The sequence below is a fragment of the Danio rerio genome, chromosome 25 (genome assembly GCF_049306965.1).
Source record: "Danio rerio strain Tuebingen ecotype United States chromosome 25, GRCz12tu, whole genome shotgun sequence".
Classification (NCBI taxonomy): domain Eukaryota; kingdom Metazoa; phylum Chordata; class Actinopteri; order Cypriniformes; family Danionidae; genus Danio; species Danio rerio.
In genome coordinates this window covers 19,644,799-19,672,777 of record NC_133200.1, presented here as the reverse complement: position 1 = coordinate 19,672,777, position 27,979 = coordinate 19,644,799, and the positions used below count along the sequence as shown (strand labels likewise).

The window sequence follows — 27,979 nt, the reverse complement described above, 5'->3', positions numbered from 1 at the left end:
AAAACAATCTTGATGACTAAAGCATATTTATGACACCCAAGAATGTTTGATTTCCTCATTAAAATGTGGTTGTGACTCCGCCCCCAAAAGCTTACTTTGACCAATTAAACATGTTTATGTATGGTTTGATTATTTAAACATGTGTTTGATGCCCCAAAACACAAAATGTCATCATTTAAACATGCTTATGATGACTAAAAATGCATGATTTGATCATTTGAATGCATCATGATGTTCCAAAAACTAGTTTAGATTATTTAAATATGATTTGGAGGCCCAAATGTGCTGCATTTGATCATTTAAATGTGTGTATGATGCCAAAAAGGCTCAATTTAATTTTGTAGATCAATGCTTTGCTTCATTTAATCATGCTTTGATGCCCAGGCATGCTCACTTTTGATCACTGAAACGTGCTTCTTATGATCCCCAAAAATGCTCAGATTCGTTTCTCAAAATGCTTGATTGGCTCATTTAAACGTGTTTTTGATGCTCCAGCATGTTCGCTTTGATCATGTAAGCGTGCTCATGTGTGCTCTTACAGTGCATCCGGGCAGAACTCTGGTTGTAACAGTCTCCGGCCTTGCAGAAGAAACACTGTAATGTCGAAGGAGTTCACATCAGAGTATGGCGGAGCACCTCGGGTCATCAGTTCCCACAGCAAAACACCAAACGACCACTGCGTGAAGATCAAATTCACAGAAATGAGTTGTGAGCAGCTATCAAAACAAAGCTCAAACACCGTCAGTTGAGGGAGGCCAACAAAGAAGGGAAAAGGGGGAAAAGCAGTCGTAAATCCATTTAAGGGTACAGTCAAGGCAGTGTTTGGGAAATGTTGAGAAATAAATTTCCTCAGAAGCGTGCATGTGTGTAGTCATCCATTGGATTTGAAGTGCAGGTAGGTTAGAAAACAGGACATGAGTCAGGACACACCTTGAGTCAGACATGTGTGTGCACGCATGAGTCTGTGTGATAAAGAACTATTCTGTGCAAATATTGTCAAAGTGACCCAGAGACCACTAGAGGTTTAATCACAGGTGGGATTTTCAAATATTGGCAGCGCAAAAGTTGGAAATAGACCAAACAAAAATTTCACAGCAGTGTATTGCACATTGTAAGCTTACATAGTCTGCATATGATGCTAATATTTGATGTCTGAGGATTTAGAAATGCTTAAAAACATTTGATCTTAACATTCAAATGAACAAATGAGACACAAATACATTTGTTTTAATCATGTACACCCCATCCACATGGCAATGGAATTTGGTCAATCTGCAAAAGTTTAATAAAGTTTCAGCTTTCATCCACAGGACACTGGCATTGTTGATGTCCTTGAACAAACTTTTTGGATAACAGGTCACAAAGTGAGGAATGTTCCTGGATAGCCGTGTAGATAAAAAAGGAAAGAACGACACTTTTTGTAAATGATGACATGCGCAAACTCATTGCATTCTATAATTAAAATCTGTGATTTTATTCTATCCTGTGGTTCTGGCTGTTTTTGTTTACAGTGCCACATATAGGTGTAACATACATATTACACCATTTAACTCAGTTTTACTATTTTAACTAAATGAAGACATTTCTTGAAACAATATGTATGTGTAGGTATGTATGTATGCAAACTTTTAGAATCTGCAAAAGAAGAAAAAACAAGCCTGTTGCCATCTGAGATATACATAATTGTGCTTATGGTCCACTTGAATGCTAAAAAATTCTATTTACTTACTCACAGGGCCATTAATATCAAAGTTGATATTTAGCTGCACCATGTTGGTGTTTTGTAACATTGAGTTTTTATGAAATGGGTTGTTATCCCAGAAATGCCAACTGACCCAGCCAGGGCTCGAACCAGCAACCTTCTTGCTGTGAGGCGACAGCGCTATCCACTGCGCCAAAATGTTCTATTTAAATGTGCTAAATATATTTTAACATTCTAAATTTAATGATGTCATATTGATAATTGAAATGATTTGGTCAATTGTTCATTGTGGTTATAATGCTTAAAAACTCAAAATAATGCTCATCTGGATCATTTATACATGCTTATTATGTCCCAAAATGTTCATTTTGATAATTTAAACAAGCTTTAAATGCTAAAAATATTTTATTTAATGATTAATATAAGTTTATATTTCACTCAAACCCTCAAAATCATCCTCTAATGTGCATCCGATTTCTAAACACATTCCATTTAAATGTGTATTTTATAATGTCCCCAAATGCTTGTTTTGATCATTTAAATATGCTTCTCATCCCCCAAAATGTACAATTTTTTGAATAATACATGAAAAGGGCAGTTCACTCTGCTGTGGCGACCCCTAATAAATGAGAGACTAAGCTAAAAGAATGAATGAATGAATGAATGAATGAATGAATGAATGAATGAATGAATGAATGAATGAATGCATAAATGAACGAACGAATGGACGAACATTTGTACATTTGGATCTATTGTCTAGGCCACTGTTTCTCAACCATATTCCTGGAGGACCACCAGCTCTGTACATTTTCCATGTATCCTTAACCAAGCACACCTGATTCAGATCATCAGCTCATTAGCAGAGACTAAAAGACCTGTAATGGTTGTGACGTACAAACAAGACATCCTAAACAGGTAGTCTTGGTGGTTCTCCAGGAATGTGGTTGAGAAACACTGATGCAGGCTAACATCATATATATCTTTTAAATGTTAAAGAAATCATTTCTCAGATGAGAATCTTCTATTTCTCGACTATAAGAGCTGATATTTTAGCCAAAAAACACAAAACAATGCAAGTTTTTTGTTGTTAAGGACGCCATTACAAATTTCTTAAATATTATTTTTTATTGATACTCACCACATCCGATTTGGTTGTGAACTTGTGTGTCTGCAGGCTTTCTAACGCCATCCATTTGACAGGCAGCTTCACTCCGTGCTTGTTGTGTACGCTGTAGTATTCTTTATCATACACGTCTCTGGCCAGGCCAAAATCTGCCACCTTCACTGTGTAGCTCTCATCCAGCCTGAAAGAAATGTTAGCAATGTTTACATTAGGTTAAACAGTAGAATAAACATGAAAAATGCATGCATGAGTGCCCTGCATATAGTGTACAACACTAATGTCTAACTAATGTCAATAAGTTGAAAAACTCACATGCAGTTTCTGGCCGCGAGGTCTCGGTGAACAAATTTCTTGCTGGCGAGATACTCCATTCCTTTAGCCACCTGCAGCCCGAAACCCATCAGGTCCTTCACTGTGGGGTTCTGTGGGAAAGAAAACAAACCCGCCATTGAAAAACAATCACGATCAAAACAACAAAACCCTTCAACACAAGATATTGTTGCATTGTTTTGTATTTTAATAATCACAGACCTGTCTGAAACGACAGTCTCAGAGAGAAATCCCCTAAAGTATCACAAATTCACTCTGCCCTTCCAAGATAACCATATCATTTGATAATCACTTTTAAGATTGATGCAGACCCTCATTTTGTCTAATCTTAAAGGGATAGTTTACTCAAAAATTAAACTTTCCATTTAAAGTCATTTTATAAGACTTTTAAACTTGAACTCAATCCTTTAAACTTTACAGATTTTTAAAACACACAAGCCAATAAAATAACCACATTTTATTAGTAATAAAAATTTACACTGACAGTGAACGAGTTAGGAGGTGTCATTTGTGGGCTATGAGGTCAAGAGCATTGCTGTGACAGCACAGTAGCAAGGACAAGTATACTAAATAGAAATGTCCTGTCTGCATGATATTTGAGCAGACTTTTCTTTTCCGGGGAGCGATTGTGGTTCATGCATAGATAAATATACATGTAAATGATCTGAATATTGGGCTAGTTGATGCTTTTCCACTGCGCTTGAGCTTTAGTTTGTGCAGAAACAAAGCACACTTGCACAGCCAATAAAATGTATGGGTTATATATAGCTGGCCTTTTTCGTTTAATATTTTCAGCTGTTTATTTAATGTTCAGCAAATAATATTTGATGGGCAAAAAATCTGGAGCATCACTGAGTTTAACAGAACTCATCATCCTTAGTGAATCATAAAATGAAAAGTCAGTGGCTACAAGCACTTTCTCTTTATGATATACAGAGGTAGTATGAAGCAAAAGTATTTTTAACATATTATTACCTTAATTACCTTACTTGCCACATTATTCATTTTTACCTATTTATCGACTGTGGATGATGTAGTTTAAATATTAGATCTCCCTATAGCAATCTTACTTTTCCAGCATAAGCAAACTTATGTTATATCAAACTTATATATATTATCAGCAGCATTATTTTTGTCACCTGTATTTGTTTTTCTGACTGTCAAAGTGCCGGTAGCCATTGTCTTAAATTTTTTTATCACAATTTCAGCTAAAAATCTCCTTTAATGTTGTACGGGTGAAAATAGTCAGCTGAGATTGCCTGAGAGCCTAAATGAACAGCCAATTTTCAATTTGGGGTGAAGATTAAAGTTACTGGATTTGCTGCCTTCACGTACATGACTTTCATCTCTGATAAAGTTGCGCAGATCTCCGTGCTTCATGTAAGGCAACACGACGAGAGGCGAACCCTCGCTGGGCAGGCAGATTCCCAGCAGAGAAAGCACATTGGGATGGCTGAAATCCTTCATGATGATGCCCTCCTTCAGAAACTGAGACACCTCCTCGATATCTGTGATTCCTGCCACACAAAAGTTCAGATAATCACCACAACGGTTTTCAGTATCACCTCCCCATCTTAGATTTACACATGCAAAATGACTTTTAACATCTATCCAGCTATACGTTTTCTGAGTTTGTAATAAACCTGCCAAATTGTCAGTGAACCATTCATCACCACTTATAAATTATCTGCAACACTATCAAGTGTTTTATCACACGCATACACACACACTCGGCCTGATATTTCAGCCAGGAGGTTTTGGAGCGAGACTTAATCCACTGTGACATGAGCTGAGATTTGAGATTTTGCCGGTCCTGTTTTAATCTTGTTGGTAGAGCGTTCACGTTTTGGGGAGATTAAACAGATGTTTAACCTTTCACTAAGAGAAAGAGAGGCTTATGGGTGCACAAAAAAGAGAGCTTGTGTGTGCATGTTTTACAGTAGACTGATCCTGAGCAATGAGGTATCCTACGCTACACTGACTGCTGGATTCTCAAAAGAGCAAAAGAGATCTGGGAACAGCTCAAAAGCAGTCAATCATTTTTTCGCTATTATTTATTCATTCATTCTTTGCTGTGATTAATGTATACAGATGCACAAGCTAAAACAGTCAGCTATAACTAAAAACATAAAAACTACTTTTTCGGGGTAAGGCATGCAGACATTTTCACATATGATTTGAATTAATGTGGATTATTATTTTTTTTTAAATCTCTATTTAATTTTATTTCAGGTTTTTGTTCTGTTTTGTTATATTTTGTTGTAAATGTCTATATAAATTCAAATATGTTTTAGTTACTGTTGGCAAACTGGATGAAACAAAATAAATTAAATTAATTATTAAAATGCATTATATTGTATATTTAGTTAAATATAATCATAACCCATTATATATATATATATATATATATATATATATATATATATATATATATATATATATATATATATATATATATATATATATATATATTTTATATATATATATATATATTTATATATATATATATATATATATATATATATATATATATATATATATATATTTATATTTATAACATAAATAATTGAAAATTATATTGATGTAAATCCTATATTAAACATACATATAAAGTAAAAATGTATATTAAACGTACACATAAAAAATCCACACATTAAACAATTATAAAAATGAAAAAGAAATATTTTATTAAGGTTTTTAAATATTTTTCTTTTATCTTTATGTAATAAATAAATCAAAATAAATTAGTATTAGTGTTAAAATTAGTTACAGCATAATTGAGTACACCCCATTTTGAAAATTTATATTTTTATCTATTTCTCAGTAAATATGGGTAATATATATATTGGTACATTTGAGAAAAAACAGATTTATTAAACATATATATTTATTAAATAATATTTTAGTCACAGAACATCTTTAGAAATGGAAAGATGATACATTTAAATTCATGCAAAATATTGCAAAAACAAATTACAAACTAAAAAATTTCAACAAAATGGTATATATATATATTTTTTGTTTATTTCTCTCGATTTTTGCTATTTTTGAAAATTTAGTTTAATAATTTTCTTTAACATACATTTGGGCTAATAGCTTTTGAACCATTATTGTCAGTTATTTTGTTAGATTAGCTCTAGATTTGGCTTCATTACTGACTAAACTAATGTATATGCACAAATATAATATCGTAAAGCTTACTATAGAAAATAATTTAAATGAGAGATTTGTGAGGGGTGTACTCATATAGGCTGAGCACTGTATATTTAAATAAAACTTAAAATATAAAACAATTAAGATTCTGATAACAACTATAATAATATTTAATATTAATAAAATCACACTGAAATACAGAAAAACGTATCGGAAAGTAAAAGATAAACTTGACACATTGCTACAGTCTAGTTAGGGAACAGTGTTAAAAAGAACTGAGACAAAAAAAAAACAAAGCTGGGTCATAAATCTAAAAGCTCTCAGTGACATGACGTGATTAGAGACATCTCTAATACGATACGGCTGCTCTGCAATGCATTCATCATCATCATCTTCATCACACAGCCATATTAAAACAACCACAACAGTCATACGTCATCTCTCAGTAAGGAGATGTCACACTGAGTTCAGAATGAACTTATAACCGAGATGCTTAATTATGCGCTCAAATAGAGGTTCCTATAAGATTTAAAGTGGACGTATTCTTTGATTCTTATTTAAAGTAAATGTCTAGTGTCAGCTCAAAATGCCAAACAGATAATTCATTAAAGCTTGTCAAATTTACTAATTTGTACAGTAGGTGAGCAATAACATTTTTTGTGTGCGTCCCTTTAAATGCAAATGAGCAACTACTTTACAGCAAATAACACAAGACGTGTCACTCGTATAATTTTGAACTGGGTGGGGGTATTAGCTGTAATCTCTATGAAATGATCGCAAGATAGAGTCTGTTCTGTCAAACGCACATCACATGACAGCAAATACTCAAACGCTCTGAAACTTGTAAACAAAGAGTTGCTGTGATTTCTAGTGGAGATTCACCATCAAGACCAATTTGTGAATTTCTACAGAGAACCAGCACGATTAAACAAATCATTGTCCGGAAGATGATAAAGTGCCATAAATGAGGTTGGTGTCATGATCTCGTTCATTTAAAATGTGCATGTGCATTAGCTTGGACATCCTAAAAAAATGCTGATTTTGTTTGATTTGGACATTTGGAAATTAAACTTATGAGACAGTTGTTGTCTAATTTTATTGGTGGTTTCAAATATGTAATGTAATCATAAGCTTGGCAAACAGTTTTGGAGAATTTGATGTTGTATACTGCCCGGGAGGGGTTTCAAGATGGCTGCAGAGTAAAATGACTTGCCATAAAGAGACTTTTTTCCAGAAGAGACAAATATCACATGTATTGTAAGTAATAACCAGTAGTGGATTAAAGGCAATAACCAGTTTTCTGGGTTGTTAGATGCAGTGGGACTCAATTATAGTGCTTAAACATATTTAAGTGGCAAAAGTTGGAATTTCATGACCTGTGCCCTGTAATGAATTTTAAGCTGTTAAAGCTAATCTAGTTAAAGCTAACAAGTCGGATTTCCTTCCCAATCTGAACCAAATCTTTTCAAAGTTCACAAAAAAAAAAAAAAATTCTAAATACAATTCAGGTGTGCTTTTAATCAAGTTCAGTTTGACAAAGCAAGCATAATAAAAACAGTTGATTGGTCACTGAGGTTTCATTTCGCAAATGAGTTTTCATCTTCCATAATTCACATTAACCCTTTTTTGAAGTCCAAAACTATCCCAAGCAAGTGTAAAATATCTTCGCAATTTAAGGGAATTTGATTTAAAATTTGCTCATTTCTCATGCAATATTTCAAAATTCATTTTTAATACAGGGTGATGGAAACCCAGCTACAGTGGTTTTTACCAAGATTAAAGGGTGTTTGGCACAACAGACTCCCTAAAAAACGAATGAATGATGCTCATCCAATGAGATTGTTGCAGCTCTCTTATGTTGTCAAACTCACGGTTTAAGGACTTGATGGCGCAGTGCTGCTTCTGGCCATCTGGCTCGAGGAGGGTTCCATGAAACACGCAGCCGAAGTGCCCTGGTGCACACAAAGACAGGAAAACATGGCAGAGATTATTAGCACATCAATCTATCAAAGCACTTTATACCCGAGAGGAGTGCGGGCATACAGTAGCAGGTACGTGTAGCATTGAGGCCAAAAAAGCAAGAACAATGAAGCGTGAAAACATTATGCTGTGACTACAACTGGCGTTTAACTCTCAGACGAGTTTCGTGCAGTATCGCTATGCACTTTCTTAAATCACAGGAAGTTACAGTGTGAGGTTGGTTTTAGGTTTTGATTTTGAACAGTACACAGGGAGATACAGGAAGATTTTATTTATAATATTTGATCAATTTTTTGGCAAAACCAGACACCACTCTAAACTAATTCACTTTAATTTTTTATTGATAATCTTTTCATAAAACATTAACAAGGATGGTTACAATGTTTACGTAAGGGTCAAAGTTATACATTTTTCAAATACAATTTCTTATTACAAAGTCTTTTCAATTGCTGTTCTTTTCAACATTACACTACTACAACAAATAATAACTTGACTTCTAGTTGATCATTTAGAAAAGTGGCAGAGGGTAGATTTTTCCAATGAATCATCTGTTGAGCTGCATCTCAATCATTACAAATACTTCAGAAGACCTATTAGAACCCTCATGGACCCAAGACTCTCACAGAAATCAGTCAAGTTTGGTTAAGGAACAATCATAATTTGGGGGTACATTTTGTCTGGGGGCATGCGAGAGATCTGAAGAGAGGATTGCAACATCAACAGCCTGAGGTATGAAGACATTTGTGCTGGCCATTACATTATAAACCACAGGACTGGGCAAATTCTTCAGGAGGATAGCACTCCTTCTCATACTTCAGTCTCCACATCAAAGTTCCTGAAAGCAAAGAAGGTTAAGGTGCTCCAGGATTGGCCAGCCCAGTCACCAGACATGAACATTATTCAGCATGTCTGGGGTAAGATGATGGAGACATTGAAGATGAATCCAAAGAATCTTGACGAACTCAGGGAGTCCTGTAAGATCACTTTCTTTGCTATTCCAGATTACTTTATTAATTATCTGACATTTATTAAGTTATTTATTTCATTGCACAGATGTATGGATGGTGTCCTCCAAGCTCATGGGAGTCATACACAATATTATGGCCCTATCATACACCCGGCGCAATGTGTTGTAAGGCGCAACGCAATTGCTATTTGCTACTTTCAGCTTGGCGCAAGGGTCATTTTGAGGTGTTGCGCCACACTGTTTAAATAGCAAATGCATTTGCGGTCATATGTGCGCCCATAGGGGTTCTGGTCTAAAAAAGCAGACGTGTTTTGGCGCGTTGCTATTTTAAGAGACTGTAAATAGTCTGTTCTTTAGACCAGAACAAAGTCGGTCTATTGTCTGGCGCTAAGTGCGTCTGGCTTACACACTACACACAAGATGTAGAGCAATACACAAATATCTTTACATATGAAAAAGATATAATATATTAAGGATATATATAATAAGGATATATATATATATATATATATATATATATATATATATATAGGGTATAAATATAAATTATTAAAATGTTACAAAACATAAGAATTTCTAGCCTACATGAATTTAAAAACCACTGCCTTCATACTTTCTTCATCTCAGGAGGCTTTTTCAGTTCATTCAATTTGCTTTTGTATAATGTTATTATTATTAGCAGTATTATTTATTATATCCATATTTATATTTGTTTTATTAAAAACAAGCTTAGATTTGTCCACCTGTCAGGTTTATGACCATATGGGGCACAGCATGTGTATTTGGAAATAACTCAGTATTTTGACCACACTTCGTTATTATTGTTTATTTATTCGTTTGCTGGAAATTAGAACTGAATTTAATCATAGTTTTGAAACATATCTTTGTGCCTAACAAACAAAATTAATAATTTATAGGCTAATTGATGTCTGTGCGGTAAGGTTTCCCTATCCATATATTCCCTATAAGCGAAAATGAACTTACTTTACGTCATGTAAATAGCAAATGCGCTTATGGCGCGACACAGCAGGCTCTTAAAGGTAATGGGAGATGAGACTCTGATTGGTTTATTTTCAAAACACACCTATAACTCATTAAGAAAATAAACTCAACCCTTTTAGACCATGCGCCACGACTCAAAGCAGATTTTCCCATCCTTATATTAGAAAATAATGATTATGACACGCCCTGAATGCGTTTGCGCCCTGCGCTTTCCGTTTTGCGCATGGACCGTCAAAATAGAGCCCTGATAGTTTTCCCACTGCACCATGACTTAATATTCTATTCTGTCCATTATTTCTGTTAAGTGACAAGACTTTTGTCTAAGCAAAGTCAAACCTTACTGTCCTAATTAAATAATTAAAAATCAAGGCATGATCATAATTTATTTTGGTTAAAATAAGTGTAATCTAGAGGCCTTTGCCTTTCATTTAAGCCTTTCTGATACCAAATTATAAACTAGATTATTATTTATTGCTTCTAAAACTTGGATAGAGGACAAGGCTTTTGTCAGGTAGTATGTTTTTATCAAAAAATCCTGAAATTGTATTTTCCACTACAAACTGCTGTAATGATGCTATAAAAAAACCTGGTGCATGCCACAGAAATATATGAAAATATAATGTTAAAGTATTTTAAAATTAAAAAAAGAAAAATTGATTGTAACATTACTGTACTGTATTTTAATCAAATATATGAAGACTTTGAGCATAAGAAAATTCTTACAGACACCAAACTTTATTATTTGTTACTATTTCTACTTCTATAGTTTTATTTTTTTCACGGAGTAATATTTTTTTAGCATTTCAAATAGTTTTTATTTACAGATTTTTTGGTTTGAGTAAATTGATTGTGTTTCTGTCATTTTATAAATTTTTTAAATATGTCTAAATACATTTTTATTTTAGCTTTAGTTTGCTTTAAGTTCAAATTAAATCACCATTACTAGATACAAACTCTTTCCATCTAATTTCAGGTATGGTGTAATTCACATCTGCAGCACAAACCGTTTGCAAATACCTGAATTACTATGGCTTTGTTCAAACCTTTGATCTCAATTATAGTCTAATTAATATGTTATCGAATCTTCTCAAAACAGCCACATAAAGAATGATTGCCGCAAGACTGTGAAATATGAACTCAAGCGGGACGTCTGGAGCGCAGTGTTGTGTTATAACTAAAAGATTAACCAATTACAAGAGTATCCTCTCTAATGAGGGCAGGGAGAATAGAGAGGGGATGTTGTGTTGAAATAATAGAGCGTGGAGTGCTATAATCTCCCTCCAGCTCAGCTATCACGTCTTCCCAGATGGCAGGCGAGTCAGATTACCGGCACAGAGCCCTGAAACGGCCCAACAATGAGCCTGGAATTTAACACGGAAACAAATCACCACACATGCCACCCCGAGCACCCCAACATACTCGCATATACACACGGCCTCTTCCTCCAGCTCTATAAATCGCTCCGTGTCACATGCACAAACACAGGGTTCGGTTTCTCCATAGTAGTGTAGTGTGTTAGGTTTTGGGGAGGACTGGAGATTTTTTTTTACCTGAGCTTTACTGTAAATCTGATATGCACATTCACACCCCCACACTCAGTGGGACAATGAGATGACAGGGCAATTTAACGTTCAAATGTCCAAGCTGCTGGGCGGATTGTCAAAGTTTAACCTTTTAGCTTTAACCACGGGTGAAAATGATGCCCTCTGCCAAATCTCTCAATTGAGATATTGGGTTTCTTGTAATGTGGGGGATGGGGGAGATGTTTGGTGCCAAATGTGTTACAGTAACAGTACAAAGACACATTGGTCAATAACATTGTTATATGATATTATATTATATTATAAATTATATATACTTTTGTGCCTTAGCTCACCCAAAAATGAACTCTCATCATTTAATAACCCACTGTTGAACACAAAAGAATATATTCTGAATAGGGTTAGAAAGCAGCACCCATAGACATTTGACATTCTTCAGAATATCTTATTTTACAGAATAAAGACATTTATACACATTTGAACCACTTCAGGATGAGCAAACTGTAAGGAAATGTTCAGTTTTTGGTATGAAATGTCCCTTTAAAAAAAGATTAAGATTTTGTAGAAAACATAATTTCTCACATTAGGCCACATTACTTATTTGGCAGTCTTTTTTTCCCATTTTTTCCCATTTTTTCCCCATTTTTCCTTTTAGAAATAGTAACAAATGATTATGTCAAACAGTTTTTCCTCAGTTTAAATTTAGTTTAAAAACATATATAGTACTGTATGTATATTAAATACATTTTTAAAAAGTTAGAGAAATAATTTCAAAATAATAACAAGGATCATTTGACATATAATCTAACTCTTTACTTAATAAACTAATAACCATATAAAATATTCACCAAAAGTGACAATACACTTCACAATTATTCACCCTCAATTGGTTTCAAACCTTTATGAGTTTCTTTTTTGATGACAACAAAAGAAGATATTTGAAGAATGCTGTAAACTGATGACCCTGACATCCATACAATCAGGCTCATTCTGAAAACATGACACTATATACATTTCTCAAGAGCTTCAAATACGTCCCAGGAGCTACATTTTTTGCAGTTTTAGTTTTCGCAAATTCACTAAAGGCTGCTGTGTACGCTTTTTCAGATCTTAAATTTCTCTCGTGAGTGCCATTTGTGCCAGCTCTTCTTGCATAAATACACCAAAGGCCACTGTCGACTGACTGACCGATTGACTGACCCTCTTTCCTCCTTCTTTTCTTAAACCCAACCAATAGTGTTTTCAAAAGCACAGATTGACCTGATTCATTTGCATTTAACAGGAAACTTAAGTGGAGGGTGAGTAAATGCCGACAGAGTTTTCCCTTCTGTGTTTGTTTTGTTTAATACAGATATTTGTGTCTCCTCACCTCTCCCGATGATCTCATTGACATGTAAGAGCAGATCTTCTCTTGCGATGACCACATGCTGGACCTCCTTCAGCAGCTCAGGATGGAGGCTGCCTAGATCTATAGGCGCTGTAGAGGGCAGCAGCGGAGACGCCAGGTCCCCTTCCATTGGCCCGAGCATTGGGGACAGATCCACATGGGAATGAGCGTAGAGATGAGGCCGGCAGGACTCTGTCTGAGACAGAGGCAAGTTTTGGTCTGCAAGGCAATAGGGTTGAGAGGTCAGAAGTCAATGGCTTGTTCACAGAGGCCTGGGGTCACCTGAACAAAGCAGAGAAAGTCTGGGAGGCAGAGTCATTACAGCAACTACAAAGAGTGGAGGAAACTCTAAACCATGCTATACACATGAGAGGGGATTTTTTTTCGTCTTTTCAGACAAAAAAAAAAAAGGTGGCAAGAGAGCATGCAAAGTCTTTAGAGAGAAAAACCCTTTATAATAAGAGTAAACCATTTGCGTATGTGACCAAATACTACACTCAGGTGACTAAAAAATGTCTAATGATGGGCACTGGCTAATGAGCTGTTTGAGTTCACTTGCCAGAGGTTGAGTTGGAGGCTTAGCATAAGTTGAATAATATATTACATTAATAAATTACATTTCTTTTCTTTGTCTGTGGCATCACTGTGAAGTGAGCACATTGATACTCTCAAAAACATGTACAAAATTTGTCACTGGGGCAGTATACTTTCAAAAGGAACACTTTTGTACCTAAAGGTACATATTATGGATCCAATGAGGGCTTTTTACCTTTATTTATTAGTTTGATCATACCAAATGGATGCAAAGTACATTTGACATGCTGTAAGCTCTCTACAATCTGAGCGCCTGATTCAATTCTTATGTCTGTTTCCAATCAAACCAGCAGAAAATGCAAGAGGGTCTCACATACCATGCAGAATAGACATGCTACTGTACATGTGCTTTGTTGCTGATTTATTTTGTTCTTGGTTTCTTCTGCTTTTGATTTTAGAAAATCTGGTAGCATGCAATATACTCATATTCATTCATTCATTCATTCATTCATTCATTCATTCATTCATTCATTCATTCATTCATTCATTCATTCATTTATTCATTCATTCATTCATTGTTTATTTATTTATTTATCAATGACTAATTATATCAAGCATAACTAAGTTCTATCCTAAAACAAAATAAATAAAAAAAATGGATGATTGACTAAGGTTTTTTTTATCATTTCAATTCATATCACATGTATAGAGCTGTCTTTTCAAAGAGAGGCACACACATATAGAGTAATTATATATACAGTTGAAAGCAAAAATACTATCCCTCCTATGAAATTATTATTATTATTTTTTTCAAATATTTTCATAGTGACATTTAACAGAGCGAGACATTTTTTCATAGTATGCCCTATTATTGTTATTTTTTTTTTTTGAGAAATCTTATTACTTTTAGTTTGGTTGAAAAAAAAACATTTAAACATTAGTTTTAAGGTCAATATTATAAGCTCCTTTAAAAAACGATTTTGCTTCGTTTAGCTACCGAACAAAACACTGTTGTCCAATGACTTGCCTAAATTGCCTAGCTAAGGTAATTCACCTAGTTAACCTTTTAATTGCACTTTAAGCATAATACTTTGTTGCAAAATAACAAGCAAAATGGTTTGTGCTGTTATCAAGGCAAAGACAAAAGAAATTAGTTATTAAAACTAATATGTTTTTAAAGACATATTCTCAATTAAATGAATGATTTATGAACTAATGAAAATACATAAATATTTTACAGAGGACTAATAATTTTGCCTTCAACTGTATATTTACACTTATAACTAAAAATTTACAGAATTTTTGTTACCAAGGTGTGCCAAGGGTTAGAGAAAGGAAAGTCAGAAAAGTGTATGCTTGGAGAAAAAAATGATCTAAGACCAGGCTTGCCTATCTAGAGCTATAGAGAGAGAAAAGGCAAAGCTGGTCTGAGATCAGCAGAAAAGGCAAACATCCACCAGCGGCGTGTTTTGAGCGAGAGGCAGCGAAGCGTGGAAACATACCCTCAAGCAAAGTGGTTCTATAGTCCACCGACTCGTGAGAGACCATTTCATTAGTGGGACTGACACTCCTCGCGTTTGCCAACATGTCCAAGTGCGGAATGTGAGCCCGGCCGTCATACCAAACCATAGTCTTAGCTAAATCTACAACCAGAGAGAGACAGAGGGTGAGAGAGAGACCGAAGAGAGGTGAGAGAAAAAAAAGGGACAGGTCGCTCCACCATTGGACTTCAGCAGTGTCAACTCCCATAAACAACCCAGAAACAGCTCTCTTTCTTCATCTCACGCTGTCAGTGGATTCACATTTAGTTCATTCTGATCAACATTAGCAAGTTTGATGACTCTAGATGTAAGGGCAGCTCAGAGCTTGTCGCTAAACTGACCTTTAAGTGCAAGACAATCTTGTCGTTATTACATTTTTGTAATGGGTTTTTACTGTGTAGATGTTGTTTAATGCAAATACCTAAAATATCTTTAAAACAACATAAATGTATGAAAATAAAATTGAAAAATTTGTATTAATAGTAAATTGATGGTAAAAAAAAATCGCAATTTAGTAAGCTGTTTCAGAAATTATCTATATTAAGCACAACTGTAAGCACAAATCTCACAATTTATGTTAGATTCATTCATTCATTTTCTTGCCGGCTTAGTCCCTTTATTAATCCGGGGTCGCCACAGCGGAATGAACCGCCAACTTATCCAGCAAGTTTTTATGCAGCGGATGCCCTTCCAGCCACAACCCATCTCTGGGAAACATCCACACACACATTCACTCATACACTACTGACAATTTAGCCTACCCAATTCACCTGTACCACATGTCTTTGGACTGTGGGGGAAACCGGAGCACCCGGAGGAAACCCACGCAAAGGCAGGGAGAACATGCAAACTACACAGAAATGCCGAGGTTCGAACCAGCGACCTTCTTGCTGTGAGGCAACAGCACTACCTACTGCGCCACTGCCTCGCCTATGTTAGATTGATATAAGCAAATTTTTGTTAAACATTTTTTTTCCATAAAATATTATTTAACAAAAGTAAAATGTATCTTTTTGCCTTGATGTTTGTTTGTTTGTTTGTTTGTTTGTTTTGAAAGGATGCAAAATTTATACTATAAAACTTTTAAAAATAAAACAGTGTTTGCAATAATTCTGGAAAGCTTCTGAATATAGATTTTAATTTAACTCCCTTTACAATCTTACATAATATTAGTCTATAATCTCATTTAAAAACAAATTGAATTGATTTGAATGAATAATTAAAAGGTTGATTGACTAATTCAATAAATTTTTATTGAATGAATCAGTGTTTTTGAACAAATCACTCGATGACAAACATTTTTTAACAAACATAAACAATTAATTGTAACTATCTACTGAAAAAACAAACAAACAAACAAAAAACACCTACTGTTTTAATACAAATCTTATGATCAAATCCTTATTCTAAAACACTTTATCCTACCGTTTCTGTAAAATTCAACGTATTATAACATAGAAATAATAAATCTGTGTGGTTGGATGGACTAAAGAAATAATAAACTAGCAGAGTTGCATGTTTAATAGACATAGCCCAATCACTGACATTAAGAAATTAAACAATTTGAATCTGTATGAATTGAGATCGAAATCTTTTAACAATTTATAGTGCAGTCAGTGTGGGTTGCATCTAAAGCTGTTTTGTATAAAAAAGTGTTTCATTTTGTATATAAGTGGTGCTATTTGCATTATTTTTATAGATCTAACCGCTCTTAGGTTATACAAATGATGAGAAACATTTGTGCGCATAGTGCTGCATATTTCATTTGAATAACCGCAGGAGGCATCAAAACAGCTCGACACATATACATTAAAGACAGCACAACAACATAAAAACGCAGTCACATACCATTAATGTGCTTCTTTCTCTTGATCCAAACAAACACAGCGATCAGGAGCAGGAGGAGGATGGACACACACACTCCTCCAGTGATCAGTATCCTGTAATCCTGGTCTTGAGCCAAAATCACACGGCCCAAGATCACAGATGATGTGGCCTGCTTCCACTACAATGGACATAAAAATTTGGGGGTTATTTTCCGCAAATATCAGTGACCATATACAAGTACATTGGCGACTAATATTTGAATAGAGCACAGCAATTACAAAACACACTTTTGTCTGAAGTTGTTCATCGAGTTTGCATTTTTTTTACTTCTTTTTAAAACATTCATGCTTAATTGCAGTGTTTGTGCAGAAAAACTACATTACACATGATGCAATACAGAATTTTACACCAGAGCCATGTCTCTCCAATTATTAACCACAAATAACCTCCCCATGAATTCAAAATACTTACATATTTGTATGTAATTACCCCAAAGTATTCGCCCCCGTTTTTATTTTTTCAACACATTTCTAAACATAATAGTTTTAATAACTCATCTCTAATAACTGATTTCTTTTATCTTTGTCATGATGACATTAAATAATATTTGACAAGATATTTTAAGACACTTCTATACAGCTTTAAGTGACATTTAAAGACCTAACTTGGTTAATAAGGTTAACTAGGCGGGTTAGGGTAATTAGGCGAGTTATTGGATAATGATAGTAGGTTAGGGTAATAAGGCATGTTATTGAATAATAATGGTTTGTTCTGTAGACTATTAAAAGCAAAATAAAGGGGCTAATAATTTTGACCTTAGAATGTTTTTTTTTTTCATTAAAAACTGCTTTTATTCTAGCCAAAATAAAAAAGACTTTCTCCAGAAAAAATAAATAAATAAATAAATATTATCAGACATACTGTGAAAATTTCCTTCCTCTTTTAAACATAATTTGGGAAATAAAAAAACAAAAATAAATAAAAATCAAAGGGGGTTTAAAAATTCTGATTGTTAGCTGGATATATGCGTGTTTTGCAAATAAACTTAAAATATATTATTTTTGTTAATGCATCAAACTACATCAAACTTTTAATTAATCGTATTATATTTTACATAATTATTTATTTGATTTTGTCATTCATAATGGTTCATGGGATTGTAGTTCTATCCCTAATTACTGCCATTAAGTAAAATTAATATTTATAATGTGTTGGACAGATTTTATGCCATTAAATACAAATAAATGTTGTACAAGTATTTTGTAGCATATCTTAACTCTTATTAATTCATAAAACCATAAACAAGTAAATATTATTCATGCTATCTGCAGGTTTTGTGAAAGTAAGTTTTTAAAGATGTTTTAAAGTAAGATGATTTTGTGAAGTAAGAAAAGATTTTATAAAATATGAAAATTTTAGGAAAACGTCAATAAGTTCTCCACCTTTAATTTTACAGGGAAAACACAATGAGATGTAGTAGTTAAGTAGTTTAGTAACATTTAAAAGTTTTAAAATACAACCAGTTTGCACTGACATTAATACATTTTAAATTCTTTGAAAAAAATTGCTAAAGGTTTGAAAACAACATATTAAACGGTACCTTCTGACCAAACAACACAAAAGTGATGCTCTTTATCAATATTTTTTCCTTGTCCTCCAGATATATAAACTTTGGATGCAAACCAACCTGAGAAAAGGAGTCTCGCTTTCTGTGTAATTAATTAAAATTAAGCTTATTTGTGATTAAACTTATGGTGTCTTCCGGTTAAGCACAGAAAAATCAACTTAATTCAAACAGAAAATGTAATTTCTAAACCCAATATTTGATCTTGTTTAAAGCTTAACAGCTTAATTTCTTCATTTTGTAATCATCTCAAGTAACATTATCTTGATTAAAGCATGTTTATGTAACAAACATTGACAAAGATGTACTATTATTGCTGTGCACGCAACATTTTACTGCCTTCACTTGAATGAATTTAAGCCTTTCTGCTCTGATTTAAGACCTTTTAAGGTTTTAAATTATGGGAGGGTGAATTAAGCCTTTTTAAGACCCTTTTAAGACCTGCAGAAGCTCAATGAAATAGACAGCCAGAGAACGTCCATGGCATCACATCTGCGCCACATTTGCTTCAGATTTCATACGCCGCAACGTGTTTACATTTGAACCTCCAACATCACAACAATCCATCTAGAAACATCCTCAGGGAGCGTTTATGCTCAGAGAGAGAGAGAGAGAGAGAGGGTTTCACCGGTCATAAAGCAGCACCGCAAAATGAAACGCACACATCCACTGCAGGCAGGAGGGGAAATTGGATCAGAGATTGAGCCTCTCTTATGTGGTGCGGTGTTATTGAGTTTAGGCTGAGATGAGTTTTAGCGCGCTGCGTTGTGATGGGGTCAGATTAGAGCATCGTGTCACACGCACCCTGTTCGTCTCTCTCCGACAGATAAGCACTTTATGCTGAGACCAACGTTTCCTTGATCTCTGAACCAATCATATCAGACTGTCTGGGGCCTCAAATGCTCTTTTTTAATGTGCTTGCTGAGCTTGAAAAGGCAAACAAGGGAAGCTTCTTATCAGGTGGATTCTGATATAGTGCCCTCCACCAATATTGGCACCACTGCTAAATATGAGCTAAAACATGACTATTGTTAAACCCCTTGATCTTTTGCTCAAAAAAAAAAAAAAAAAAAAAAAATATATATATATAAACACTTTGCAACACTGTTTTATATATACAAACATAAACTTGACAAAAATTTATATAAAGATATCTGATATATGGCCATATATATATATATATATATATATATATATATATATATATATATATATATATATATATATATATATATATATATATATATATATATATATATATATATACATACATATATATATATATATATACATACATATATATATATATATATACATATATATATACATACACATTATATATATATATGTATGTATGTGTATGTATGTATGTATGTATACAGAGGCTCAGTAGTTAGCACTATCACCTCATAGCAAGAAGCTTGCTGGTTCAAGTCTCGGCTGGGTGCTCTGGTTTCCCCTATAGTCTAAAGACATGTGGTACGGGTGAATTTAATAAACTAAATTGGCTGTAGTGTGTGTGAATGAGTGTGTATGGATGTTTTCCAGTACTGGGTTGCAGCTGGAAGGGCATCCGCACTTATGCTGGATAAGTTGGTGGTTCTTTCAGCTGTGACGACCACTGATGAATAAAGGGACTAAGCCTAAGGTAAATTAATGAATAAATGAATACTTGAACATATTTATAATTTAATAGTTTTAAAATATATATAAATGGCCATTTCTGTAATATTTAAATTTATATTGCATATATGACATATTTATATATGGTAAATCAAAACATGAACTTGTCATCATGTCAAACATGAACATCAGACTTCTATTGCAACTTCATGAATTAATTTGAGCAAAATGTTTTTGAAGTATCTTCTTATTGATATTTTTGCATAAATGAGTACTGTACACCTGAGTGACTGGAAATAAGAACATGTCAACCATGACCACCTGATTCACAGAGATGTAAATATGAGGTGACACATAAACCAAACTCACCTCGTCATTCACCAGAATGGGTTAGAAAAAAACTGCTGTAGCTGTGATTTGAGGCAAAAGGTTGTTGAGTTTCACAAAATGGGAAGTGGTTTTAAGAAAATAGCAAAAACACCAAAATGTCAATTTTCACTATGATAACAATAATCTTACAATAATTTCTTTCAGTTTCTGTCCTAACACACAATTATGAATATGGTTTGAGTTAGTAACGTATGCGCATAACTGAGTAGGATAAACTTTTTATTCAATAAGAAAAGATGTGCATAAACTATAATGGAAGCACTTTTACCGAACAAATTCCAGTATGTGCATTAAAAAAAGTCATGTGATTTTGCTACTGTATAAGAGATCATGTGATGATTAAAAAAAAAAAAAACTTGTGAGAATGGACAAACAAGCAGGCTGAGCACATTGTAAAACATCTGAAATGTTGTTTTGGTCATTCTAAAATGACTAACCATTGCCTGTGCTCCGCATCTCACGCCTTCAAACACCACCACGGTTTCATTGAGTGTCGGCATTGTCTTCTGAAAGCAAATTGTGTTTTTACTTTTGATATTTGGCTCCAGTTAACCAGAAAGTGATGGTTTTGTTCTCTTTGACTCATTGGATAGAAGCGCTGCTTTATTTCATATGTCTTTTTATGTGATATTCCTGTTTTGTGCATAAATTTAGTAATCATTTTTGGATGGAAACATAGTAATGGCATTACTACAGTACAACTACTTGAAAGAGTTTCAAGTAAAACCCTCTATATTCATCCAAAAAAACAATTTTAGGCACCTTTGGTTTTTGCTAATATTCCAAAAAAAAACAAAACAAAAAAAACAAACAAACATAAAAAGGTTAAACAATAAAGACATCCCATCCTTGCCAACATTTAGTCGCTGTGCATTATGGTTCATTTCGGCATGGCTTGGTTTTGTTTTGTCAACTATGTTTGAATTTCAACTGCAGATTAATGCTGCTTACAGTAGGTGAAATACAGTTATATGGTACCGCTACTGTAAATGCAACATAAATAAATGTGTGACATTGTCCGTCTCATGCTGGTAGTAAAGAATCGGTCATCATCAGTGTGTGTAAGTCACATTTTAGCAATGGTATGGCTTGTTAAAAACCTCTCCTTAAAAGGGACAAAAGTACCAGGTACTAGGAATGCCCTTAAAAGTCATCCCAAACCAAACAGCCCCATCCCATGCAATGGAAAAGCACCTTTAGTGGAGGGCAGTATACATAAAAATGACAATACGAACTCCTTTGATGAAAATAATTATTGATACTAATCCTCATATATCTACATTCCTGGAGACTATCATGGTTTGAGAACCTCTACAAAGATCATGTTTGCTTCTTTGAGAGGCTGCTGGAACAAGAAGAGGACAAACGGCTGGCTGACAAGAGGCTCTGAGTGGATTAAAGTGGGCTAAAGTGCGTCTCGTACCTCCACCTCCAGCTCTTTGGCGGCGGTCTGGAGCTCCATGGGTACGGTGCATTCGAGCGTGTTGCCCACCAAAGTGACACTCTCGCAGGTCCGATTTGAAACTCTCAGCACCTCACCGTTTTTCACCGCCTCTTGATTCACAGGGGGGACCTGAAGGGGGGAAATGAGAGAAACAGAAAGGTTTGATGAAAGAAAAATCTGGGGTGTGATTGAGAGGGATATATGGGCCGTATAGATTGTGGAGCTTCTACCCGTCTAAACCCAGCCCATTCTGGTGAACGGAGCGGAGCAAAAGGCAATAAAGACAGCGATCGCATTCCTCACATGACAGCCTGGGCTTTACAGATTGGACACACTCCACTCCTGCACCTGTTACCATACAGCACCAGCCAGCCTGAGATCCAGTGCGAACAGACGCACATACACTTACACTCCCTGGAGCACATCAGTCATTCACAAAAAGCAAATGATCACTGCTTAAAAATGTGTGGGTTTTTTAGTTAGTAAGCGCAGTCAGAACGATGTTTTTTAGAGTGGGCATGACAAATTAAGAACTTTTATAAAGTACTGGTATTGTAATCTCAATAGCAAATGCATTATTGTAACTAGCGGTGATAATTAGTTGGATATGGGATTCATTAAAGTTCAACTGACTGAGACCCCATTGAAAAATAATCACAAAATGATGAACTTGTGGAATCTTATTCTTAAGCTAACACTGAGCAAAATATAGATTAGATTAGGTTCAACTTTATTGTAATTACACAGGTACAAGTACAAGGCAACGAAATGCAGTTAAGTCTAACCAAGAGTGCAATAGCAGCAAGTGTAAGATATAGGTATAAGTTATAAATAGGGATGCTCCAATCAGGATTATTGCAGCCGATACCGAGTGCCGATTTCTTGTCATGATGATCGGCTAAAACAGGGCACCGATTCTGATGCTTCAAGCTTTATAATGCATAAAGTCCGTTTTGCCTCTAAGTATAATATTTATTATATTATGGAGATTTAAGGATGCTGCATACATACAATCCCTTAAACATGTGTCTTATAACCATTATAAGTAAGTATTTATTATAAGTATATTATAATTATAATTATAGGACTAACAATGCAATTTGGAAACATTGCAAATGATGAAAGAAGAATTCAACGTTTCAATCAAGAAAAAGTTTAGAGCGCATATTTGATGCTTAAGAAGTTAAAATGCACACCTATACATTCATTAATTCTTGGTCTATAAATTACTGTTTATTTTAATAAGTAAAGTACAAGAAGTTATATTATTACATTTTTATGTAAAAAAATATCATTTTTAGTTTTTTTTTAAATGTCTCTAATATTTTTAGCCAGGTTTTAGTGAACTTGCAATATTGTCAAAAACACAGCACTTTCTGTTCTTAGATGTAAAAAGGCCTAAATACATGCAAGGTCGTTCAAATATTTTTTGAACTTTTGAATATCTCCAACTAAGACAAACACTTGCGATCGGTTCATGAGATTAATCAGAGAGTACCGATCGAGTTTTTAAATGTGATTATCGGCCGATACCGATCTCTGGCTGATCGATCGAGCAACCCTAGTTTATTCATTCATTCATTTTCTTTTCGGCATTGTCGCTTTAATAATCTGGGGTAGCCACAGCGGAATGAACCGCCAACTTATCCAGCATGTGTTTTACGCAGCAGATGCCCGTCCAGCTGTAACCCAACTGCCAACTGACCCAGCCGAGGCTCTAACCAGCGACCTTCTTGCTGTGAGGCGACAGCACCACCTACCGTGCCAACGCATCACCGCATCCTTAGTTATAAAGTATAATTATAAAAAAACTATGGGTAATATTTACAGATGGATGTACTATGAACATTATATACAGGTTGTATTAACTATGATCAGAGATTTACAATAGATAAATATATATGTACAGGTTGCTTTTCATTATCAGCGGTACACAGATAGATAGGAACATAATTACAAATCTATATGTATATGTATATGTATATGTATATGTATATGTATATGTATATGTATATGTATATGTATATGTATAGTGGGCATGTAAAATTCAAGATGAATTAGTGCAATGCAGTGCGATGAATATGTGCAATTTTATAGACAACAAACGTAACCAGTGTAGTTACATATATACTATACTATATACTATATATATACTATTTACAATTCATTTAAAATTCTATTCTATACAAACTTTAAATAGTAAACTACTATACTATACAAGCATTCTCTTTATCATGACTTTATCATATTCACGTTGTTTATGATGCCAAGTACAACTATAATCACATTTTTATTTAAAACTTGTAATTTTTTATCTTCTATCTGTTCTGATTTTTTAAAAATGCTTTATTTAGAAGTTTTTTATTAAACAATGTGTTTTCATCTAATTATTTTTTTTTAAAGTAAACAAACCTTACACACAAAAGCAAAACTGAAATGACCACAAGAAGCACAAATGTCCAGAACAACTCTCCACTGGCACCGGTAACTCACAATCTCTGACATTTTCGATAAACCCCTTGAGCATCAGCAGTGCTGCCAAGTGCAATTTTATTTCCCTAAAGAAGGCCTTAAGTATCAAGCTGCAAAATCTAAACAAACAGACTGCATGGGAATGAAAGTGCTTGATCAGAGCGATATGGCAGTTTAATGACAATTAAGCTAAAAAGAGCCTGCTGGTGTGCCCATTATTGAGTATATACTGGCTTTAAACGAGTCTGAGCAGTACACAACACTTAATATGAGTCTGTGTGTGTGTGTCTGAATGTGTGTGTAAATCTGAGTCCCAAGAGGGGTACACGGGGATTTGATGCTGCGGTCTCGCATGGGAAGAAAAAGTAGGATCTCATGGACCCCTCTTTCCCTCCTCCCTTCCACAACAGCTGCGTTTGACTATTGAGTGGCGGTTTAAGGAAAAAAAAGCTCTACTCTTATATTTCATTGTTAAAAATGCTGGGTCGTTTCACTAGTATACCCTCACCAGGGCAAAAGGATCCCACCATCAATGTGTCAGAGGCTTGAACCTTTAGGGGCAAGAGAACAATGTGAAAGATGGAGGTGCAAAATGGGAAACAAACTCCACGTCCTGTTTGCTGTATTGTTTCCTTCCAGTGTGTGTGAATCACTCTGTGCATGTGTGTTTCTGCTGGTTCTGCTGATTTTAACCAAGGGGTTGATGTCCTGAGACTAATGTTTTGTATAATGTAGCTGGGACAAGAAATATCTCAGCCAATCAACGTTTGTTAGTGCCTTTGCTAACTAAGCAAATGAAATGTACCATACATCGAAGTATAAAAAGGTTAAGGTACTGTAAAAATCAAATGTGCAGCTTGTTGTCTTGACTAAAAAACAAACAAAATCTCCGTAAAAAAAACTAGATATGGTCTTATTCTTCTGAAAATATGAAAACTTTTGAAGGGCATTTTTAAATTGAAGACATCACAAATGTTGATTGGCTATGACAGTTCTTGCCCCAGGAACATGATATTAAATATTGATTTAAAAACATTGGCAAAATCAGTATGATTACCATTTCAGCAACAATATGTACACATTATATACTATCTTTAATTAAAACATCCATAATTACTAGAACAGCATTTCGAATGTTTCCAGGAATGTTGAAATCCAGGAAAAAATAATTATAACTACTAATTAGGACTGTGTCCTGTATCGCCATGCTAACACACACACACAAACACACACCCTTGATTTATGTAGCTCTCTGCATCTCTCACATGATCTTCAACTATAGCAAAGCTGGGCTCCACCCGGTCAGTACCTGGTTGGGAGACCACATGGGAAAGCTAGGTGGATGCCAGAAGTGGTGTTAGTGAGACCAGCTGGGGGTGCTAAACCTACGGTCTGAGCGGGTCCAAATGCCCCAGTATATTGATGGAGACTTTATACTGCTCAATGAGTGCCGTCTTTCGAATGAGACATTAAAGCAGGTCCTGACTCCCTGTGGTCATTAAATTTCCGTGGTTGTCCTTCAAAAAAAGAGTAGGGGTTTAACCCCTGCATCCTGGCCAAATTTGCCCACTGGCCTCTGTCCATTATGGCCTCCTAACCATTCCCATATCATAACTGGCTTTATCACTCTGTCTCCTCTCCACCAATCAGCTAGTTTGTGGTTGTGTTGTCTGGTGCAATATGGCTGCCATCGCATGGATGCTGGTGGATCACTGGTGGTGGATCAGGAGCTTCCCCCCAAGAATGTGTAAAAGCGCTTTGAGTGTTCAGAAAAGCACTATATAAATGTAAATAATTATTATTATTATGGTTTAGTTTTATAGAAACAGGGAAGCACCAAAAAAAAAAAAAAAAAAAAAAAAAAAACACTTTAACAGTTTGTTGTGCATTTTACTAAGAAGCAAAAAACAGCTATACTGTATAACAGAACTTTAACATGTTTTTTAGTATGATAAAACAGCCCTGCTTTTTTCTTTTGCGATAATGGAAGATTCAAAAGCTGTTGACTGTAACATAATAAAAACTCTGACGCTTTTGAGCAAATTTCAACCTTACACCATATCCTAACAACATGAAACAAGATTTCTGCAACAAGCAGTTTGGAGGCCTGCACCAAACACGAAGCGACATTACAAAAACATTTAAATGTCATCAACTGCACTCCAAATTGAATGGTAAAGGCTTTTAATCTAGTTAGTACATATTAGCCTCTTTAATATTATTAATAGGCTATTGAGGGACTTATGTTTGATGAGTTTGATGACTGATGAGTTTGTATTAAATTGCAGTTCTGACTTTAATTTTAAAACCATCTGCTAGTTTTTTATTTTCAAGATCTAAAGTAAACTGCTGCTACTTACCTCATTTTGACAATAAATTTCACATAAAATGGTATTTAAATGTACATTGGTAGCATTTAACACTGAATAAAAACTTTAAGTGACACTATGCGTGACAATGCATACTTTAAAAGCATCTGAATTGCTTCCACACTACAGATGTTATAACTGAATATTTTTGGGCTGTGTTGTGCTCACCTTAATCTCCAGAATGTTCTTTTTGCCCCTTGGTGTGACAGTGGGCTTCTGAAACTCCTCAAATTTGGGATCTTCCACGTACAGCAGGTCGTACTGATCAGTGGAAAAACCATCCAGGACGAAGGTCATTTTAGTGGCGACCGGAGGCTGAACGCTGAGGCCTTTCAGGGAGGGCGTGATGCAAAGGATATTTCTCTTATCCTCATCATGACTGCAGGTCTGGGCATAGAGGAGAAGACAAACATGAATATTAGCCATCTCTGTTATTATAACTGTGCCAAGTCAGTGCTGAGGCATGTTGCAATCTTTTGTGTGTCCAATTCTCTTTATCTTTTGCTTGTTTAGGAGCACAGCATGTGTAAGATTTATACAAGGCTAACCAGAAGCCATGTTTTCTTAAGAGTTGGGGTGATTACATGACTAAGCAGATTTAAGTTCAGGTTTCATAAGCGCAAACATTAAGTATTCGCATTACTTTCACATCTCATCTATGGGTACACAACGTTTAAAAATTTTTTATATTTAAAGAGGGGTGTAACAATAATACACTCAAGTGACAATTTCATGCGTATCCCAATACTGAACTCACAATACAATATAATTATGATTTTTTTTAAAAAACTAAATGAAGAAGCTGGGCTTTTAAATCCTTTAAATTTTCTAAAAAGTATCATTTTCTGTTGCTGTATTTTTTTTTTTTTTTTTTTTTAGCTGAAACATTAAAAGTGTAATGAAAATTAAAAACACCCTACTAATAATATTTTACACAACTGTTTAAATGTTAGGGATATTTGGCTACAGT

The 27,979-nt window shown here is 34.6% G+C and overlaps 1 protein-coding gene and 1 long non-coding RNA gene across 4 annotated transcripts in view; one reads left to right on the top strand and one right to left on the bottom strand.

Annotated features, from left to right (window-relative positions):
* Positions 1 to 27,979, bottom strand: part of met (MET proto-oncogene, receptor tyrosine kinase) — a 98,183-nt gene that overhangs the window by 6,016 nt on the left and 64,188 nt on the right. For 2 of the 3 annotated variants that reach the window (XM_005162994.6, NM_001007124.1), the window contains 10 exon segments: positions 27,178 to 27,396; positions 22,148 to 22,297; positions 17,109 to 17,265; positions 15,222 to 15,362; positions 13,168 to 13,404; positions 8,180 to 8,260; positions 4,491 to 4,672; positions 3,138 to 3,247; positions 2,841 to 3,006; positions 540 to 676 (listed from right to left, as the gene is read on the bottom strand). In XM_005162994.6, the coding sequence (XP_005163051.1) occupies positions 540 to 676; positions 2,841 to 3,006; positions 3,138 to 3,247; positions 4,491 to 4,672; positions 8,180 to 8,260; positions 13,168 to 13,404; positions 15,222 to 15,362; positions 17,109 to 17,265; positions 22,148 to 22,297; positions 27,178 to 27,396 (1,580 nt within the window). 3 annotated transcript variants of the gene reach the window in all.
* LOC141380954 (uncharacterized) lies at positions 23,479 to 27,213 on the top strand. Its single transcript, XR_012400378.1, has 3 exons — positions 23,479 to 24,147; positions 24,202 to 25,413; positions 25,458 to 27,213. It is a non-coding gene; the product is annotated as an uncharacterized lncRNA (long non-coding RNA).